Below are 21,616 nucleotides of genomic sequence, written 5' to 3'. Positions count from 1 at the left end.
AAAGAGTGATTGAGGATGAAGGGTAAGTAAAATTATACTATATGATGCATTTAAGATTAAGTTGAAAGAATTGGTGAGCAAAGTAAAAGATAATACACGATAATCTTATCAGTACTGGTGTTATAGTATCAATATCAAATCTAACATAAATACTATTTTCTTTACAATGGAAAATGAATTTGAAGGTTCGCTATTGCATTGCTGTAGGCATATAAGTGTCATCCTCTAACAATGCTTCAATATCAATAAGATCATCTTCAAAATCAATTGTTCCTTCTGTATTCATAACGTCATCATATGGAACCTGCAGATAAACAACAAGACCAGTTCAAAATGCAAAACAAAAAAACCAAAAAATAAAAAAATAAAAAAAAATCCACAAGCTAATGGAGCAAAAGGTTCCCAGTAAGCTTTTTAGTACTTCCTTTTTGAGCTATAACTTCCAATAACTGCTCAGCTTGTTATGAAAGGATTTTGCAAGCAATCCCATGAATTAGATTTCAGTAAATAATAAAGAAAGCAGGGAACAGTATAAACGCACTGGCCAAAAGGCACTCATTACCTTCTTTTCCTGTATCTCAGTGACGACATTTAGCAGCCTCCGGTATTGATTTCTCGCCTCAGGGTATTGAACCATTGACTTCACCCGAGCGAGTGCTTTTTGCATTCTTTCCTCTGATTGTTTCCTGCCTTGTTTTAGGAAATCATAATCATCATCCTTGGAGGACGACGGATCCTCAATGCTTGGTACCTCAACCAATGCTTCAGACTTAAACCCACGTAAACCACTTCCTTTTCGTCTCCAACGCAAGATAATCTTTTCCACAATTCCCACAGACCAGACAAACTTCTTGTAGTTTTTCCTGACCTGGTGACCTCTTACAAGGGCCTTTTACCAAGAGACCTAAAAAGTTAGAAGTCGTGGATACTAAGAATCAATAACTGCAGAAAATACAGAAACATTTACCTGAATTTTGACAATGTTCTGCCGAATACTCAAAAATTCTTTACGGCCCTTCCAGCCACGGAATTTATTTTGTATTCTGATTGCAGCAGCATTCACATCATTATTATGTTGTCCACCTTTCTGTGTCTTAACAGAAATAAGAGATAATGCACGCTCGTCTGACAATCCAAATTTATCATCACCGTATTCTTCCAACTGCTTCCTTTGGAATGATTGCACCCTGAAAACTTGATGAATTCGAGCAGCAGCTTGGGTAGCATTGCACACAGCAGCTAATGAATCCTTCAGAGACAGTCGATCAGGATCATCATCTTTTATAGGAGTAGCTGTTCTTTCTGAAACAGTTTGCACGGCATTTGGAGTTGATGTGTCTGTTGGTTTGCTTGCCTTGGCATCTAGATCAAGACATTTAAGGTGTGCACTCAATGCAGATTCCGCAAGATAACCAGAAATTCCTTTATGTCCATTGTCAGACGCTAGATCAGCAGGTGTTTTACCAGAGGGATATTTAGGACTTGGGTCGGTTAACAATCCTGGAGCTGCACCCAGGGAGATGAGGGAAGCAACGGTTCGTTCTCTGGTTAAAAGAAAGAGAATGTGAATGTTATCAATTACTAATTTCAACACATACCAGTAAAATGATTTTCTGAATTATCTAAACCAGGAGGTCAAATGTTTTTTCTTGAATCGTGAAATATAATGCAAGGTTAAATATTTTATTATAGGATGTTTACATCTCAACTGTTACATTTCTATTCTCCTTGGAATGTTAAGGGAAAGCATTTCTTAATAGCCTCATCGGAGCTTTATGTATGTAAATATTTTATCCTCTTCATAGCTCAAACAGTCAAATCTATGGTTCGCCCCCTTCAACCTCCTAACACCTACATAGTAATTGCTATAGATTTTTGTTCCTTAAATATGTGAAACCAATGAAAATTTGTTCTCTTATTTTTTCTGTAAACAAATTTGTGCTTGTTTATATTGAAAAAAGGTCAGAATGCCGAGGAAGGAACCACACAAATGTACACACTGCCTGTTTGAGTGTGGGAAAGGGGGAAAAAAAGAGTAACCAGAAGCAAAAATCACTTTGAGGTAACACAATAAAAACTTAGGTACTCACCTGCCACAAAATGCTGCCCAGTGAAGTGCCGTCCAGCCATTTACATCACGGAAATTTACACTAACACCTGCAACTATTGTAGGTTCTAAAGCCCAATCATACCCAAGAGCTGCTGCAAAATGTAAGACTCCTTGACCACCCTCATCGAGCAAGCTAGGGCCTTTGCCACCTTCAGCCACCTTCTGTAGGAGCCATTCATACAACTTCTCTTTTAGTAGCTTTTGATGTAGCTGCTCCTGTACACTTTCCACAGAGAAGTTTTCCTCAGAAGTTAATCTGTACATCTGATCCCACTCATCTTGATCCTCTTTCAGCAAGGAACTGATTTTATTGCTCAACTGGGACATTTCAGCTAGATTTACGGGGTCAGCATTTGAAGAGGGAGAGCTGAGCGACATTAATTTTCCAAATCGCAGTTTGAGTATTTCATTTGTGCAACCACTTTGATTATATTTAGTTTGCACATCTCGAGCTTCGCTTAGTCGATATTCAAATTCTCGTACTTCACTACATGCTAACCTATTGGAACATGTCACGTAAAAAGGAACCCTCCCAGCCTTATGTATGGGAGCATTGCAACGGAGAACACCTTCTGCAATAATCTCAGTAGGTACTTCTACTTCTCCAAACATACATGACCATTTATTAATTTCTGCTTGCTCAACCTTCAAGAATCTTCCAGTAATTAAAACCTATACAAATTGTGGGGAAAAAGAAAAGGGTCAGCAACTAATTACGTAAAGGACATACCATGTCCTGTACCTGATAAAAATAAATCGAAATTGCAGTTTATATGACTGCTGATTAGTACCTTGACTTCAGAACTTTCATAAGCCCAGTTTGGTGAGAAATCTATAATGCTAAAAAGCTGCTCCTGTGAGAGAGAGGGACTAAGGACATAGTTATCAAGACGTACTTGGCTGGAATCATTAACACAAGTGTCACCTTCAACACTGTCCCAGTAGGCTCTAGAACTAGTCTGCATATGTGACTCATTGACATCACCAAGTTCCTTACTCATCCATCGGTTAAAACTGTCAAGCTTCTTTAAACCTTCTTCAGCAAAGGATCCAACTAACAAAGGCTGTTTCGTACCAGAATTGTAGGGCTTCTCCTCCAGGTTCATGTTACTCTTTGAAACTGGTTTTACAAAATCATCATGCTCAATGTTTCCACGATGGATTTTAAGTAACTCGTCACCATGGGCTACTTCACCTCGATATCTAGATGTGAGATTATTATCTGAACCTGTGAGCAAGGTCTGATCCACAGACCACTCAGGTAAGCGAGAGTTACCTTCAGAAGCCTGTTAATTGTGCAAATTAAAACCTGAACATAGATGAATTGAATCTGAAGATGGAAGTAGCTATAATGTATATGTTAAATGGCAGAAACAACTACGGTATTTTACAAAACACTATAATGCAAATATCTACCCAAAGAAAAAGTAAATTAATTAAAATTACATGTGACCAACTTATACAATCTGCAACCATGTGTACAGCTTACTTAATAATTAGTAACAAGAAACCATGTCACTACTTACCACCACAACAATGCTTTATATGATAAGAAAGAGCAAAACCATAGTCTAAGGTGAATAAGAAGATATAAGCACGACCACCGAATACTCTACAGTTTGCACTTTGATGAAATTGGCCTACATAGCCATGATCATTGATACTGCTATAGGTATAGAAACTTCAAGAAAAAGTAAACTATATGGTTGAGGCACGTAAAAAATTACATTATCATCCTAAGTATTTTTAGTAGCCTAAATGAAATTTAAGATTTTGGCAAACCTTCTACCATAGCCATCTCATCTAACAACTAATCCATCAAAAAATGACATATACTCTTCTGTACCTGCCAGTCTTCTTGGATCTGTGGGTGTTTACCGAAACCATTGGAGAAAAGCTGCTCGAAAGGCCCTTGTTCTTGCTTCTGGATAACTGTCACGTTATTAGATTGCGACGAAGAAAAGGCTTGTTGAAAAGGCAAATGAATGCTGGCAGCATTATTTCCCAATGTATTATCCCATGCTGGAAAGTCCAAGTTCTTAGAGTGACCAGAAGAAAGTCCAGCACTGCTATCCATACCGGGAATGTCTGACAGTTTCTCTTGATTATTATCTGTTGTCAGTAGAGCGTGAAAATTGGTAAATCCAGTATTCAAGGCATCCAAAAACTGCTATTCCCATGCACCCGCATCAACAAGGTCTAATTCTAAATAATGGACTGAGAACAAAGAGCAATAAATTTTACTTGAAAATGACACTGGATAGTACGCATCATTGATTCCTGCACTAATCTTTTCTGCAAAAGGCTGTTGTAAATCGAGAAAGGAGTGCAATCTAGAACTTGCTTGATTATATGCTGCAAATTGTGTTAGGTTGTGAGATAAAAATGAGAATACTGAACAGTGGATTAACATGGAGAAGGAAAGTTCTAAAAGATAATAGTTTCAGAGCATCATAAAAGTGGAACTTTAAGTTGACCTTCCATATTTGACATATGAGCAATTCACAAATGCATACCAAAAAAAAAACATAAGAACCTGATTCAGCATCTTCATATTCTGATGCCTGAGCACTGTTTAAACTTGTTGTATCTGTAGTTTGCGAGATCATTTGGTAGCTATTTGGATGGATGCTAGATGAAGCAGGGCTATCAATCGCAGAACTGGGTGCCGTATCAGCTTCTTCAGTCCCTTTTATTCGGTTATAATGTGTCCTATTGCCCTGTAAAGTTGAAAAGGCAATTATACAACGGTGTTTAAAGATTTCAAGGTAAAATAAAATTCCACTTAAAGTAGGCACTATCAATATCAATTATTTACATAAAACCAGATATCTATCTAGTACAGAAAAATAAAAAGTACAACCATCCCAAAGAGAAATGGAGAGATAGTGACAACACTAATTTTATTAAACTTCAAGCAATGCACAAGTGATTACTCATCTTCGTTTCAGCACCTTAAAAATTTCATCAAATTTCCATTGCTAGCTAGCAACACATTCATCTCTGAGTCTCAAAGAATGTATTACTCCAATGAAAGTGTACAATTATCATTACACCTAAACCAATATATTCCAGAAAAGACATCAGGGATATGAACTCAAGCCAATATTCACAACTTCCAATTGTTCTTCTTCAGAAAAGTTGGAAGGCAATCATTCTTTTCCTTCTGGTATTTTTAAGCTGAAAAATGCATATGTTGTTCACTTAATTTTTCAAATAGCTTTTGTATCTTTGTATTAAGGACTCTTCGTCCTCTTCCATTTGTTTCCACAAATGCAATATATGTAGCTTTTATGAAAACAATCAAATTCATGGGCATATGAAAATACAATGAGAACATTCATCATTGACCATATAAAAGCTGTAATGAAAGGGATATACAGTTTTGTAATGCAGCATGTAATTGTGTTTCTCATCTCATGTACTGACATAATATAGGAAATGAGAAAACAACAAATAAGGGAAAAAGATAACTACTTATATTTCACATTTTCACTTTTAAGCTATATCTGATTTTGAGCTAGAAATCATAAGGATAGTTGACAAACCAGAAAACAAATAATAATCAATAACAGAATGAATCAGTACCTTCACTTGCCGATAGTGAACAAGAACTATGTGTGAAAGATCCCTGCAAGGCAATTGATTACGTTCCACAGAAACCTTAGTTAACAGGTGTGTGGAAGAGATAGAAAAGGAGAGAGACACTTCAAACTTTAACAAGTTCACATGACTGAGAAACACTGAGACAGATGAGCACATGTACAAACTCACTCTTCAAGCATCCAATAACTGCGCCGTTGGAAATTTTCATTTTCTTCTCCATGAGCATAATAGCAGTGCAGCACATCAATGCTTCCAGCCTGACAAAGTTTAAATTTAATTATCAAGTGGAAATTAATTTAGCAACAACTCACACCTCGTGTGAGAAACTGGGAAATTTTGTTCATCCACGCACAAAAGGAAAATAGACAAAGAAAGGCAAAAATAAAAAACCAAGTGGTTTAGTCACCTTGAAATCCAAGCATCGTGCTAAAAGGACTACTGCCGCAGCTACTAATGACATGTTTTCATGTTCTTATTACATATAAATAATTAGTTTACAGAACTGCTTCACTAAATTCTAGGACTAAGAGCAATGTGGCCAGCATGTATGCACACACAAAAACATATCTACATGAATAGAATAATTATTCACTTACAAATAAAATCTAAAGAAACATGCATATATTACTTCCAAAAACAAAAGCTAAACATTGTTGATGTTTACCTTGAGCCTTTCGTGAGCCTCCTTCACTGTCTTTCCATCCTTTTTCTTCCTCCAATTATGTCCATCTTTTCTGAAATACCTCAGTACTTTCCGGTCAAAAAGAAAAAGTGAGCCATCTGAAATTAATAGCACGTGTCAAACCAAGATACCCTTTGATATAGGCTCAATGAGGGAAAATATTCCAGATTTTGACAAATGTAACTGGATTAACAGACTTACTAAACGCATACAAAATTACATGCAACAAGAGGATATATTGAAAACATCGGCAGTTTATTTTCTTAAAACTCGAATGGTTTCAATGAAACATTACTACATCACAGTGACTAAGAAATCTGAAAGACCGACAATATTTATCAGGAATAACGAAATAGCAACTAATGTACCATGTCTTAAATTGTAAAAAGACTTCTGTTGCCACCTAGCTTAGAAGGTAAAACCTGGTAATTGGTATCGAAGACCTCATATAAAACCTGCCTTACCTAAACAAACATTTTTAAAAAGTTCTTACACATATCTTAAAAAATAAACATATGGAAGAGAAACAACGATAAGTTAAAAGACCAATAAAATCCATAACAAGATGATAAAAGTATTATCTGAAAAATGCATACACATGTATATAGCAGAAACACACATATAAAATGCATGCATAAAATACAAATAGAAATGCAAGACATTTTAAGAATCATACTAGGTGGCATATTTGCAGGCTCTGGGGCAATGCGGAACTTTTTATAATTCCGAAGAATTTCGCATATTTCAGCTGGGCGCAGCCATCGATGTTGTGCTTCAATGAGAATTTGCTCAATATCTGCAACATATTATACAATAACAAAATTGATATTTCTGCAAAATGGAGCAATAAAATGGCTGAATAATTACTAAGGCCTAGATGTTCCAAATAATACAGGCATGGATATGCATTACCACGACAAATGAACACAACTTGGCCTAAGCATGGCAATATAGGCAAGAGAAAGATCCATGATCCATTTATGTTGGGATTTTGGAAAAATTTCTCTCACGTAAGTTATATTAGAAAAGATAGTACGGCAGTCCATTACAAATATGATATCTTTTATTTGCTACCACGGTTAAAAATCTATAATATAATCTACATTTATTAGTCATAATCTATGGAGCTGCAAAGAAGAGGGCCCTTTCATAATGGCTTGATGGGGTGTACTTCAAAAGGAATAGTAACCGAATTACTTTGCACAATGATTATTGTATAGTCGGAAGTCTAATCCATTTGAACTTCAGTCACAAAATAACCCCATAAGAATTTGCAATAGTGCCTAGATTAGCTCCACATATATTATGACAAAAACAACCTTTAACAACTTCATGTACGACTTATAGTTCACAAAACCTCATCATTCAACATCAGTAGCATGATGTTTAAGTTTAATGGAATTCAAAGACGCATACATGCTTATATTTCTTAAAAAAAATTAAGCTCTTAAGGATTACAGGGATTCACTGACCAGCATAAACCAGTAATAAGATACAAAATCCCCAAACATCCCTTGCCAAACTCAAGGCCAATTCACCAACATAGCTAGGAAAATAGAGCTAAGTAGTTACAAATTGAACAACAAAAGTTCATTACCTACTACACAGTCTATACCCAAAGAAGTCCAGCAACAACAACAACAAGCATTACATATAAAAATGTTGCATGGCATCAAGATAATCAGTTGCTACGAGCTTTAAAATATTAAATAATACCCAAAGGAAAGAAAACCCAGGTTAAAGAAACAAAACCCAGAAAAGAAAAGGGGATAACTAATAAGTTGTTCAAAGATGAGAAAGCAAATAATAAAAAAGAAAAAGCATGAAATAGATAAATAGAGGTGGAGAAGATAAAAACAGACCGAGTTGGTTAGGAAGACCTAGGCGCCTGGTGTCCGCCATGAAGTCGTTATTGGGTGGTAATTTTAGGGAAATGATAGGCAAACATAAGCGAATCAAGAATGAAAAAGGATTTGATGGAAGCTGAAGAGGTGAAAGGAGGAGAATTGAGAGTTGAGGAAGAGTGATTTGAAAAAGTGAAGATTATGATTTGCGAGGTGAAAGAAGAAGAAGAAGAAGAAGAAGAAGAAGAAAGAAAGTCGGAGTGTTGTTCTGTAATGGGAAATGGCAATCACTTCAAACTTGAGTCTCGTTGACGTAAATATCGGCTTTACTCTTTCTTTGTCTCTACAAAGACACACTCACGTTTTATATCGGCTATTTTTTTTACTTTTTTTTTTTTTAGTGAAAGTACCATTTTAGCACTGCCTTTTGACTACATATCCTTCTAGATGCATAAATTTTTCCATTTTTTTTTTGGCATTTAACCCTCCTTTTTTTTTTTCTGAGAATTGCTTTAAATTTTTAGATTTCTTTTTCTGTACGATAAATTTATAAATAAATAATTTGCGGCATAAATATTTAAATTTAAGTAATAATACTTAAGTTATATTTCTGAATTCTGTAACAGTTAAATGTCAACTCATTATATGCACGTCATTTTTTTATTGGTATATTTGAATTGTTTTTTTTTCTAAATAATAAAAATTTTGTCACTTGTACCAGTCAGAGATTTCCACGTGGCAATTTATACCGTAAATTACTCTAGATTTATTGACACTAATATTGTGAAATTTTTTGTAGTACACCTCTTAAAATTAAAATGTTGTTTTAGTAGAATTTTTATTTTTTTTTTATCTATTTTTCTATTTACAAAATTTAGTTTAATTGTTTTTTATGATTACGTACATTATAATTTATTTAAGATTATTTATATATTTTAAGGAAATTCTGAATAGTTTACTATACCAAGAAAAACTAGAGTTGTACAAAAAAATTTGTAAACTGTCCAAACCGAATAACCCGCCCAAACCGAACCAAAAAAACCGATAAAAATTACAAACCGAAATAACCCGAAAAAATTACAAATCGCCCAATCTGTTAATTGGGCGGGTTAAAAATAGGTCCAACCCGCCTAATTAAACCGACCAACCCGATTTTGCACCTTTAATTTTTTTTTAAAACTTTTTAGTTTTTATTATATATAACGATTAAATATATTTTTATATAAAGTTATATACTTAATTATTAGTTTTAAAGTCATATATATAGTGTTATACTTTGGTGGAATATGATTTTTTTAATTTATCTTTTTAATTTTTATTGATTTTGACTTTAAAACTAAAAAAAAAAAAATTGGCCGGTTTGGGCGGGTTAACCCGACCAAACCGCCCAAACCGTTGGTCGGTTTATAGATTTTTTTTTTTTACATTGGGCGGGTTGCACTTAAATTTTAGCAACCCGAACTTTAAATTAGGTTAGAAAATATATAGGATAAACCACCCAAACCGACCGATGTACAACCCTAAGAAAAACTAGTCATGTGTGCAACAAAATATATAAATTTTATTTTCGACATTGTAAACTACTTAAAATTTTCTAAATATTTATAAATGGTCATAAATAATTATAACGTATACAATTATACAAAAAAAAAAAAAATTAAACTAAAAAACTCTTCTACATGTCAAAACATATTTTTTATTAACTTACCCAATAGTATTTATCCTATTATCAAAACTTTATCAAGTAACTACTTGATGTGAGATAAATCTTACAAATTATTCACATGAATAATGTGGGACAAATATACTCAAATTTCTTTCTTTTTTTTTTATAGATTTTTATAATTATGTAAAAGTAAATTATTTTAAGATTTTTTTTAAAAAAACTATTTAAATTTATTATTTTGAGAAGCTACTGATAAGTATCTTAAAGTTTTGTTAAACACATATGGAATGTTTATTTTGAAAAATTAATCTAATTGGAAATCTATAACCTAAATAAAAGTGGCAATATTTGGGTTTTTTATCATTGAATTACACATATACCCTTTTAGATGATACATATAATAACAAACAAATTACTTTTAAATGATTGAAATTAATAACCAAGTAAACTTTAAAAATAAATTTATAATTTTATTATTTAAAAATTATTATTATAACTATATTAGTCAAAAAAAAAATATACACATTATAATTTACTATTAATATATATTCAAGTATTTAACACAAGATATATTATATTAAATAAACAATCTTACATATCAAATTTTATTACAATCCAAAATATATAATAATAACCTAAATAAAAGTGGCAATATTTTGGCTTTTTATCATTGAATTATACATATACCCTTTTATATGATACATATAATAACAAACAAATTACTTTTAAATGATTGAAATTAATAACCAAGTAAACTTTAAAAATAAATTTATAATTTTATTATTTAAAAATTATTATTATAACTATATTAGTCAAAAAAAATATACACATTATAATTTACTATTAATATATATTCAAGTATTTAACACAAGATATATTATATTAAATAAACAATCTTACATATCAAATTTTATTACAATCCAAAATATATAATAATAATACAAGTACCATTTTTTAAAATAATCAAATCATAAAACTACAAAAATAATTGTATATATAATATGTATGTACTTTAATTAAAGAATAAGATTGCGGTGTTTTTTAATTAAGGTAATGTTTTTAGAAGGAAGAGAGAAAATTCTACTAAAATAGAAAAATTATACTAAAAATATTATACAAACAAATAAAAGTAGAGCTAGACAAGGACAATGCTAGGTGTAGATTATGTAGGGCAGTTACCTGATATGAAAATATTAAGACGGGTTGTTAAACTATTTGGAGCTTAGGTACATAAATTTTTTTAGGGCTTTATACAAATATATTTTTGGTCAAATAAAATTAAGTAAAATTGTTTGATGTACCTAAATAAAAGTGGCAATATTTGGGCTTTTTATCATTGAATTACACATATACCCTTTTAGATGATACATATAATAACAAACAAATTACTTTTAAATGATTGAAATTAATAACCAAGTAAACTTTAAAAATAAATTTATAATTTTATTATTTAAAAATTATTATTATAACTATATTAGTCAAAAAAAAAATATACACATTATAATTTACTCGGGTTAACCCGACCAAACCGCCCAAACCGTTGGTCGGTTTATAGATTTTTTTTTTTTACATTGGGCGGGTTGCACTTAAATTTTAGCAACCCGAACTTTAAATTAGGTTAGAAAATATATAGGATAAACCACCCAAACCGACCGATGTACAACCCTAAGAAAAACTAGTCATGTGTGCAACAAAATATATAGATTTTATTTTCGACATTGTAAACTACTTGAAATTTTCTAAATATTTATAAGTGATCCTAAATAATTATAACGTACACAATTATTAAAAAAATTAGACTAAAAAACTTTTCTTCATGTCAAATCATATAGGAGGTCTACTGAGTGTTCTATTAACTTACCCAATAGTATTTATCCTATTATCAAAACTTTATCAAGTAACTACTTGATGTGAGATAAATCTTACAAATTATTCACATGAATAATGTGGGACAAATATACTCAAATTTCTTTCTTTTTTTTTTTTATAGATTTTTATAATTATGTAAAAGTAAATTATTTTAAGATTTTTTTTAAAAAAACTATTTAAATTTATTATTTTGAGAAGCTACTGATAAGTATCTTAAAGTTTTGTTAAACACATATGGAATGTTTATTTTGAAAAATTAATCTAATTGGAAATCTATAACCTAAATAAAAGTGGCAATATTTGGGTTTTTTATCATTGAATTACACATATATCCTTTTAGATGATACATATAATAACAAACAAATTACTTTTAAATGATTGAAATTAATAACCAAGTAAACTTTAAAAATAAATTTATAATTTTATTATTTAAAAATTATTATTATAACTATATTAGTCAAAAAAAAAATATACACATTATAATTTACTATTAATATATATTCAAGTATTTAACACAAGATATATTATATTAAATAAACAATCTTACATATCAAATTTTATTACAATCCAAAATATATAATAATAACCTAAATAAAAGTGGCAATATTTTGGCTTTTTATCATTGAATTATACATATACCCTTTTATATGATACATATAATAACAAACAAATTACTTTTAAATGATTGAAATTAATAACCAAGTAAACTTTAAAAATAAATTTATAATTTTATTATTTAAAAATTATTATTATAACTATATTAGTCAAAAAAAATATACACATTATAATTTACTATTAATATATATTCAAGTATTTAACACAAGATATATTATATTAAATAAACAATCTTACATATCAAATTTTATTACAATCCAAAATATATAATAATAATACAAGTACCATTTTTTAAAATAATCAAATCATAAAACTACAAAAATAATTGTATATATAATATGTATGTACTTTAATTAAAGAATAAGATTGCGGTGTTTTTTAATTAAGGTAATGTTTTTAGAAGGAAGAGAGAAAATTCTACTAAAATAGAAAAATTATACTAAAAATATTATACAAACAAATAAAAGTAGAGCTAGACAAGGACAATGCTAGGTGTAGATTATGTAGGGCAGTTACCTGATATGAAAATATTAAGACGGGTTGTTAAACTATTTGGAGCTTAGGTACATAAATTTTTTTAGGGCTTTATACAAATATATTTTTGGTCAAATAAAATTAAGTAAAATTGTTTGATGTACCTAAATAAAAGTGGCAATATTTGGGCTTTTTATCATTGAATTACACATATACCCTTTTAGATGATACATATAATAACAAACAAATTACTTTTAAATGATTGAAATTAATAACCAAGTAAACTTTAAAAATAAATTTATAATTTTATTATTTAAAAATTATTATTATAACTATATTAGTCAAAAAAAAAATATACACATTATAATTTACTATTAATATATATTCAAGTATTTAACACAAGATATATTATATTAAATAATCTTACGTATCAAATTTTATTACAATCCAAAATATATAATAATAACCTAAATAAAAGTGGCAGGGGAGGTGAATCCATCGAACACCTGTTTCTTTCCTGTGAGGTGGCTCTCCATTTCTGGCGTTCGTCTCCTTGGGGTATTTATCCAGTGTGTGATACAGGAATTCGAGTTTGGGACTGGGTTAAGTTCATTTGGGATCTAAAACATAAAGGAGCTTGTGTTGATGATATATTCCTATACGCTTCTATTGTAGTAGATACTATTTGGAGAGTGCGCAACGAGAAGGTTCATAATAATTACCCTGTTGATGTTAACAAATGCATTGCTAATATTTGTAATTCTTATACAGATATGTATGATTCCTTGGTCCATAGCCCTCCCCCAGCTTTAAAGGAAACTTGGTCCCCTCCTCCTAAGGATTGGATTAAGCTGAATTGTGATGTCAAGGTGGGTTTGGACAGCATGTGCATAGCGGTTGTGGCAAGGGACCATTTTAGCAGAGTAATTAGAGTTCATACTGCTCGAGAGAATTTCTCGGACGCTTTGTGTGGTGAAGCGGCGGCCTGCTCTTTGGCGGTGTCAGTTGCTCGGGATCTTGGCTACAAGTATGTAATAGTGGAGAGTGACTCGAGTGTGGTTATCAACGCCATCAATGGGAAAGAGTCTCGTTGGGCAATTGATAATTACATCTCCTTTTGTTCTAAGTCATCCCACTCTTTTAGTAGTTGTTGTTTTTCCTTTATTAGTAGATCTTGTAATTTTGCCGCTCATAATGTGGCTAGGTGGGCTTTCTCCCATCAGACCTTTGGGCCTCTTCCGGTTGACTCTGTCCCGGAAACCCTGTTTTGTAATGACCGCGAGGTCTAACTAATTATGCATCTATGATATTAACGCCTTTTATCAAAAAAAAAAAAAAAAAAAACCTAAATAAAAGTGGCAATATTTTGGCTTTTTATCATTGAATTATACATATACCCTTTTATATGATACATATAATAACAAACAAATTACTTTTAAATGATTGAAATTAATAACCAAGTAAACTTTAAAAATAAATTTATAATTTTATTATTTAAAAATTATTATTATAACTATATTAGTCAAAAAAAAATATACACATTATAATTTACTATTAATATATATTCAAGTATTTAACACAAGATATATTATATTAAATAAACAATCTTACATATCAAATTTTATTACAATCCAAAATATATAATAATAATACAAGTACCATTTTTTAAAATAATCAAATCATAAAACTACAAAAATAATTGTATATATAATATGTATGTACTTTAATTAAAGAATAAGATTGCGCTGTTTTTTAATTAAGGTAATGTTTTTAGAAGGAAGAGAGAAAATTCTACTAAAATAGAAAAATGATACTAAAAATATTATACTAACAAATAAAAGTAGAGCTATATGAGACAAGGACAATGCTAGGTGTAGACTATGTAGGGCAGTTACCTGATATGAAAATATTAAGACGGGTTGTTAAACTATTTGGAGCTTAGGTACATAAATTTTTTTAGGGCTTTATACAAATATATTTTTGGTCAAATAAAATTAAGTAAAATTGTTTGATGTAGTAGTAAAGATCATTTTAAAAGTTAAAGAGATCACAAGTTTAACACTCCACACCTTCTTTTTAATTTTTAATAATTTTTTTTTTTGAAGAATAACTAAAATATTATTGTTGGGATTTGAACTATCTAGAAATTGTGTAATATAAAAATATAATAAGTCATTCTATAAAAGTCACTTTAACATAATTAAATATGTTTTATTATATCTAATTCTATAATCTTGTTGAAATTTTGAAGTCTGGACAAGATATAAAAATATGGAGTCGTCTTACTTCAATTTTTATAGCTTCGCCCCTGATAAGAAATAGGAGGTTCTATTTGTGCTCCACTAAATAAAAAGTATACTCTAATATTTTAAAAAAATTAAGTTTAATACAATTTCTTTTAATATTTTTTAATTTTTTTTTCTCATATTATTTTATTTTCATATTTTTTAAAATTATGTATATTTTTTTTTTTCTACTAAATTTCACATATATTTTTTATAATATTTATAATATATGTTATATATAGAATAATAATAATATAAAATTTGTTATAAAATCATTTAATATGTATATATATATGCTTGTATTTTTATTATTACTAATAATAAATTTATTAAAAAAAAATGAAGCCTATAAGAAAATCAACCTTCACGTGAGTGATTATATTTTTAAAATAAGGAAAATTTATATTAATTTTATAAAACTAATAAATAATTATAAAATAAAAAAAAAATTAAGAAGAGAATAGAGATATAATACCATTTTTATATCTCTCTTTATTAATTGATAATATAAGAATAAAAATAAGAATGAGAAGTTATCATTTTTAAAAATGTTATTTTTTAAGGGTGAATACTATGTTAGACTTTGTGTTTTGCAAAAGTTACCTTTGTTTTGTTAAATGACAAAATAGATCTTGTATTTTCTAAAATTGTACAGATAGAACCCTGAACTGATTTTTTGTCAAAATAAATCTTAATAATAATCTAATCTAAAAATGTTATGACAAAACTAATTACATTTTCTGTATATGTTCGTGTTAAAAATTGTTTTAAAGTTAGTTATATTAAAAAATAAAATTGTTGAAAATTGAACTCAAGGTCCTATTTTTACCATTTTAGAAAATATAAGGTCCATTTTATCATTTAACAAAATAGAGAGTCCAATTGATAACTTTTACAGAATATAAGATCTAAAATGGTATTTACTTTTTTTTAAAAAAAATTAATTAATATTTAATACTACTTAAAAAATATAAAAAAAATAATAAATAAAATACAATAAAATAGAATAAAATTATTTTAAAATACTATGTCACCATATTATATTCCTAATTTTAGTAGAATAATTAATTATGTTATTAAATATATCAAAATTCGAAATTTGATAAGAGTTTTAAAATTTTCCTATATTTGAGTCTCTTCTCCAAACAGCCCTAATTATCTTTTTCAATTTTATATACCCATTCTTATTTTTTTCTTTTCAATTTGAGTCTCTTTAGCTTCGCCGCTACTGTGCATGAAATACCTAAATTCCATTATCTTCTTCCCCAATAAATCTTTGTTTCTTCTTTCTTTTTTCTCCGTTCAAAATTCCTCCACAAACAAATGGCGCTTGCTGCTCCTGGGCAGCTAAATACTGAAGTATTGCCATCTTATGGCTCTCGAAGCGTCGACTGCTTCGAGAAATTGGAGCAAATTGGTGAAGGGACTTATGGGTTTGTCTTTCCTTTTCTCCCTTATACAATCATAGAAACATGAATCTTCAATTTGTTTCTTCTTGTTGTTGTAATTTTAATTCCCCTTCCTGATATTTTCCCAAGAAATCGAATCTACTTTTTTTAATTTTTTTATTAGGTCGGTAATTGTATTCATGACTGCGAATTGTTGTTGTTTGGTTGGGTGTAGTGTTCACCAATAAATCTGTGAACTCTGTGATAATGTTATTGAAGTTGTTGAGTGCTTTATGCTGCTAAAAGCTCCAAATTATCGAATTTTGATTATAAGGATTTGGGATTACTTAGGTTCCTTTTTTATCTTTTTGCAGTCAAGTGTACATGGCCAAAGATAACAAGACCGGAGAAACTGTTGCTTTGAAGAAGATACGAATGGACAATGAAAAAGAAGGGGTACGTTTTTTTTTTTTTCTTTCTTGCAAATTATAGTTTCATAACTGATTTATATTATTAGTTTATGCCTGCTAATTTACCTTATTCCTCTTTGTTTTTTCCCCTTAATGCAGTTCCCTATTACAGCCATTAGAGAGATAAAAATTCTTAAGAAGCTTGATCACGAGAATATTGTTAGGCTGAAAGAGATTGTAACCTCCACAAGTACTTTCTAAAGCTCTTTTGTATATAGAATCTTATTACTTAAAAGATGTAGTTTTGAATGCATATATCTATGTATGTATTGATTCCTGCTTAAATATTTTGTTTTTGCTGTCTTCAAGGTACTGAAAAGGATGAACAAAACAGTCAAGGTCAGCAAATTGTTGCATAAATTACTTTGTTGTTTATTTTAAACATATTGTGTTTCCAGTCTTTATTACTTTTATGGTTGCTGACCGTGTTCTATCCAAGTGTTTTTCTGATATAATTTTTTTGTCTATACAGAAGGTGGTAAGTTTAAAGGTGGAATCTATATGGTTTTTGAGTACATGGACCATGATTTGACTGGCCTTTCTGATCGTCCTGGACTGAGATTTACAATTCCCCAGATTAAGGTACCATTTATTTTTGTAATGTTTTTTCTTCAATAAAACATATTTATGTGTTTCTCTTTGATTAGCTATTACTTAATATTTATCTTATATTTCTTGCAGTGTTATATGAAGCAGTTACTGTCTGGGCTTCATTATTGTCATGCTTTTCAAGTACTTCACCGTGACATCAAAGGTTGCTTATTAGCTAGCAAACTTCCGTAAGTAATATGAATCTTTTGCTAGTCGGATCCATTTTGACCGAAGTCTGTTTTGCAGGTTCTAATCTTTTGATTGATAACGAAGGCAAACTGAAGCTAGCAGACTTTGGCCTTGCAAGATTTTTTGCTACGGACCATGGAGGAAATCTTACCAATCGTGTGATTACCTTGTGGTATCGGTACGTAATTCAATTATATTGAGTTGTTCTTACAATTTTTAGTGTGATCCTCAGTATTGCTAAAAAGCATTGCATCTTAGCTTGCCTTAATATTGTGTGATTTGAACAGCCCCCCAGAATTGCTTCTTGGAGCCACAAAGTATGGTCCAGCTGTGGATATGTGGTCTGTTGGTTGCATATTTGCTGAGCTTTTGAATGGAAAGCCAATTTTGCCTGGGAAAAATGAGGTTGGGCCTATAAAATGCTTTTTTATTTTTTTTTATTTTTCGGTTTGATATTAACTTTAACATTGTAGTAACTGGGCACTTATTCATCTAGTTCATTTTACAATAGAGTAGGGGTTGCACAAATATCATCTATTCCCCGTCCGTCCTCCCCCCCCCTCCAAAAAAAAATAAAATAAGAAAGCCTTTTTCTTCTGTCAAGAGTCAACACCACTGTGTCTTTTATATTACTCTGGGTATTTTTTTCAACATTATTTATAATAAACATCTTTGCTGAAGTCCACAATCTTGTTGAGGGAAGCAAGCTGAGGATATATAGAAGTCAGGAGATTAGAACTTCATGTTTACTTTAAATTTAAATGGTTGTTTGCGATGTGAACCGGAACCAGGTAATGACTAACCGCAATGCGTTGTGTGGGTTTGATCCTTCAGTCTCGTCCTCAACTGTGCTCTAAATGGAGGACCTCGTAACAACTGGCTTACAACATGATCTGCAACCACACCCGCTCTCCCCGGTCCCGGCCACACCAAGTGCATCCCTACCATTTTAATGCCCCACTTGGTCACAGGCCCACGTTACTAGGCCCGGCATTAGAACTTCATGTTTACTGTCAACTTGTTTTTTTGGTTTTAATTCTTGATGGTGTTTCATGTTTTTTAATTGACATTCTCAAGAAGGATATATAGGAGTCAGGAGATTAGAACTTCATATTTACCGGCAACTTTATTTTTAATTCTTGATGGTGTTTCAAGTCTTTTAATTGACATTTTCAAGAAGTTGATCCAATAAAGGGTTATGGTAGATTGTAGTCATGTATTTGATCTGGATTTCTTGGTTTCTCATCCTTCTGCCACTGAGTTTGTTTTAGTGATATATTATGAAATGGAGATTTTTTTTAGCCAATACATATTAAATATTTTCTCTACGTATGTTGCAGCCTGAACAAATAAACAAGATATTTGAGCTTTGTGGATCTCCTGATGAAATCAACTGGCCAGAGGCTTCTAAGACTCCTTGGTATAGTAATTTCAAGCCTTCAAGACCACTGAAGAGACGTATCAGGGACAATTTCAGACAGTATGTAAATAGAGGCTATTCTTTGCATTGACCACTTTATTGAAAACAATTAGGCTATAAGAATGCTAGTAACTGCATTTTTTTTTTGTTGCAGTTTTGATCGCCATGCTTTAGATTTGCTTGACAACTTGCTAGCTCTTGATCCAAACAAGGTGAGGCTGTCACCTGACTTGTATTTCTTCTTATAACAAGTTTCATTATATTTTACCTCCTATTTTATAAAGAGTGGAAGCTTTGATCTACATGATCATTCTTTCATAATCCTTATGTTGTATTTATTACATCAAATCACTTGCTTAAATTTTGTTACCTGTATCTCTTTCAGTTGTAACCTTTATCAATTTATTAACTAACCATGGTTCCATATTTTTCCTAATATAATGGATGTCTATATTCTTAACTACTCTCAAATACTGATTATGCTATCTTGCTTTGCAATTTAAGTTTTTCTCCTTGTCTGTCATTCTTGTGTGACATTTGCCATCTGCACTCAATGAATGAACAAATGGTGCAAATTCCTAGCTGATGCAATTTGCATTCTTCGCTTTGGTTTATTTAATCTATAGCATTCTCTTAAAAAGCCCAAACAGCTCAATCTTGGGTTTTAATTGTTTAGATCTTCTCTGTAGAAAATCCATAAGAACATTTACTAGCTCCATTGTATTTTCTTGTCTTGAAAGAATTTTGATCGACTTGTCTTTACTGCACTCCTACTTATTCATTTTGTTTTTGTAAATTCTATCTAAACCTACCTGTTAAATACACAGAGATGGACAGCTAAGCAAGCACTGGATGCAGAGTATTTCTGGACCGACCCTTTACCCTGTGACCCCAAGAGGTGCGTTCCTACCTATTTATGTCTTCATATAAATTTCACAAACCAGACTGACATTCTCGGCTTACAGTCTCTGCCTTTATGTATTGGCTTTCATATTTGTGACATTGTTGTTTGATTTTGCTTTATAAAGTAATATGCTTTAATGTGCTTTCTTACCCTCCTGTACCTCTTCTTTACTTGATCAAATGTTTGAACCACACTTCTATTTTTTTTCTTCCTTTTATTACATCTCATAGTCTTCCAAAGTATGAATCGTCTCACGAGTTCCAGACAAAGAAGAAAAGGCAGCAGCAACGACAAAATGAAGAGCAAGCAAAGAGGCAAAAAATACAGCATCCTCAGCAGCATGCCCGCTTGCCTCCTATCCAAAATGTTGGTCAAGCTCCATCACATTGGCACGGTTCTAATCACCCCATTAACAATGCACAGGGCACAGTATCTTCTGGACCTAGTCATCACCACTACGGAAAGCCTCGTGGTCCACCTACTGGTCCTAACAGATACCCTTCAAGTGGAAACCAGAGTGGAGGTTACCCAAATCGTGGGAACCAAGTTGGTGGCTATAGTGGCGGTCCTTACCCAGCTCATGGACGTGGCCCTGGAAGCCAAGTTGGTGGCTATAGTAGTGGTCAATACCCAGCACAAGGACGTGGCCCTCCATATGTTGGAAGTGGCATGCCTGTACCTGGCCCAAGAGGAGCTCCCGGTGGTTATACCGGTCCTCCTCAGGGGCGAAACTACTAAGGGTCCAGTTAGTGTAGGGGATAAGGAGGGGATGGGTTACTATACTGGATTTTCTGCTGATTATATTTATGTGTGTGCAAAGATAGCACTTAACCACTTATGTTACAATAGTATTACGCACTTGACATTTGTTTTGATGGCTATCGTTATAATTGTTCCAATTATTTCCTTAGCTTTGTATAGGTGTTAATGCAATTCTCTTCTCTACATTTTTCTCTTGGTAGTTGCTTTTTCCTTACAAAATTGTCTCCATGAATTTATAAATTGTTCTACAGGTGCAACCGACAATGTTGCATTTTGGAAGATGAAATAAAAGTGACTTGTAATAAATACATATGTACATAACACGTTGAAGAATTATTCCAAAAATATTCTAGATAATGTTAAAAAATATTTATACAAGAGCATTGTATTCACTATAGTCAAATATACAAGATCTAAGCATTTATTTAGAGCATTAATAGTTAAGAAAACATAACTCTCATATTATTTATCCAATCACATTCACATTGAGCCATTGCAAAAATGTCTAAGTCTAAACACACTAACAATATGCTAGAGAGTGTAAAGAGATAATTGTGGCGCAACCCACTTAATGTCTAACCATGCAATTAACATACACTAATATATATGTGTATATATTAAATAACCCTAAAAGGGTTATGTAGCTTATTGGATTAATAAAGATTAATTGATAGTAAATTATAATTTAATGGACCAATTATAGTTATATGAGTACTCTTATGTGCCTTTAAAATAATTAAT

The 21,616-nt window shown here is 31.2% G+C and overlaps 3 protein-coding genes across 4 annotated transcripts; 2 read left to right on the top strand and 1 right to left on the bottom strand.

The window, feature by feature from the left end:
* Positions 1-23: 23 nt before the first annotated feature.
* Positions 24-8,576, bottom strand: LOC115714058 (calmodulin-binding transcription activator 3). 2 transcript variants are annotated; one of them, XM_030642586.2, is made up of 13 exons: positions 8,261-8,576; positions 7,075-7,194; positions 6,381-6,496; positions 5,885-5,973; positions 5,699-5,741; positions 4,647-4,830; positions 4,355-4,465; positions 3,957-4,222; positions 2,902-3,396; positions 2,091-2,782; positions 968-1,544; positions 563-889; positions 24-304 (listed from the first exon to the last, which is right to left on the bottom strand). In XM_030642586.2, the coding sequence occupies exons 1-13, from the start codon at positions 8,298-8,300 to the stop codon at positions 191-193; spliced, it is 3,174 nt and encodes a 1,057-aa protein (XP_030498446.2). In that variant the 5' UTR covers positions 8,301-8,576; the 3' UTR covers positions 24-190. The 2 variants fall into 2 exon arrangements, with proteins under 2 accessions (XP_030498446.2, XP_060970264.1); XM_061114281.1 differs by having other exon boundaries at positions 3,957-4,228; positions 4,358-4,465; positions 8,261-8,573.
* Positions 8,444-14,155, top strand: LOC133037062 (uncharacterized). The gene is made up of 2 exons (XM_061113871.1): positions 8,444-8,525; positions 13,437-14,155. The coding sequence occupies exons 1-2, from the start codon at positions 8,444-8,446 to the stop codon at positions 14,153-14,155; spliced, it is 801 nt and encodes a 266-aa protein (XP_060969854.1).
* Positions 14,156-16,226: 2,071 nt separating this feature from the next.
* Positions 16,227-21,060, top strand: LOC115713009 (cyclin-dependent kinase C-2). Its single transcript, XM_030641472.2, has 12 exons — positions 16,227-16,584; positions 16,914-16,995; positions 17,109-17,199; positions 17,319-17,348; positions 17,482-17,591; positions 17,691-17,763; positions 17,847-17,967; positions 18,077-18,194; positions 19,130-19,269; positions 19,364-19,421; positions 20,037-20,107; positions 20,344-21,060. Exons 1-12 carry the CDS (start codon positions 16,475-16,477, stop codon positions 20,849-20,851), a joined length of 1,512 nt encoding a protein of 503 aa, XP_030497332.1. The 5' UTR covers positions 16,227-16,474; the 3' UTR covers positions 20,852-21,060.
* Positions 21,061-21,616: the final 556 nt, after the last annotated feature.

Source organism: Cannabis sativa, chromosome 4 (genome assembly GCF_029168945.1).
Source record: "Cannabis sativa cultivar Pink pepper isolate KNU-18-1 chromosome 4, ASM2916894v1, whole genome shotgun sequence".
Taxonomy (NCBI): Eukaryota; Viridiplantae; Streptophyta; class Magnoliopsida; order Rosales; family Cannabaceae; genus Cannabis; species Cannabis sativa.
Note: the sequence above shows the minus strand (reverse complement) of the source record. Positions and strands in the feature narration are given on the sequence as shown.

What these genes read in the sequence shown, in the direction of transcription:
- LOC115714058 (XM_061114281.1), bottom strand. Translation starts at nt 8,300, where the DNA reads ATGGCGGACACCAGGCGCCTAGGTCTTCCTAACCAACTCG. An exon ending in AGTTATTGGATGCTTGAAGA is followed by an intron (nt 5,742 to 5,884) that starts GTGAGTTTGTAC and finishes ATTGCCTTGCAG; the next exon opens with GGATCTTTCACACATAGTTC. An exon ending in CTGAGATACAGGAAAAGAAG is followed by an intron (nt 305 to 562) that starts GTAATGAGTGCC and finishes GTTTATCTGCAG; the next exon opens with GTTCCATATGATGACGTTAT.
- LOC133037062 (XM_061113871.1), top strand. Translation starts at nt 8,444, where the DNA reads ATGATTTGCGAGGTGAAAGAAGAAGAAGAAGAAGAAGAAGAAGAAGAA. An exon ending in TTGTTCTGTAATGGGAAATG is followed by an intron (nt 8,526 to 13,436) that starts GCAATCACTTCA and finishes GTATTTATCCAG; the next exon opens with TGTGTGATACAGGAATTCGA.
- LOC115713009 (XM_030641472.2), top strand. Translation starts at nt 16,475, where the DNA reads ATGGCGCTTGCTGCTCCTGGGCAGCTAAATACTGAAGTATTGCCATCT. An exon ending in AGAGATTGTAACCTCCACAA is followed by an intron (nt 17,200 to 17,318) that starts GTACTTTCTAAA and finishes GCTGTCTTCAAG; the next exon opens with GTACTGAAAAGGATGAACAA. An exon ending in TTTTGCCTGGGAAAAATGAG is followed by an intron (nt 18,195 to 19,129) that starts GTTGGGCCTATA and finishes CGTATGTTGCAG; the next exon opens with CCTGAACAAATAAACAAGAT.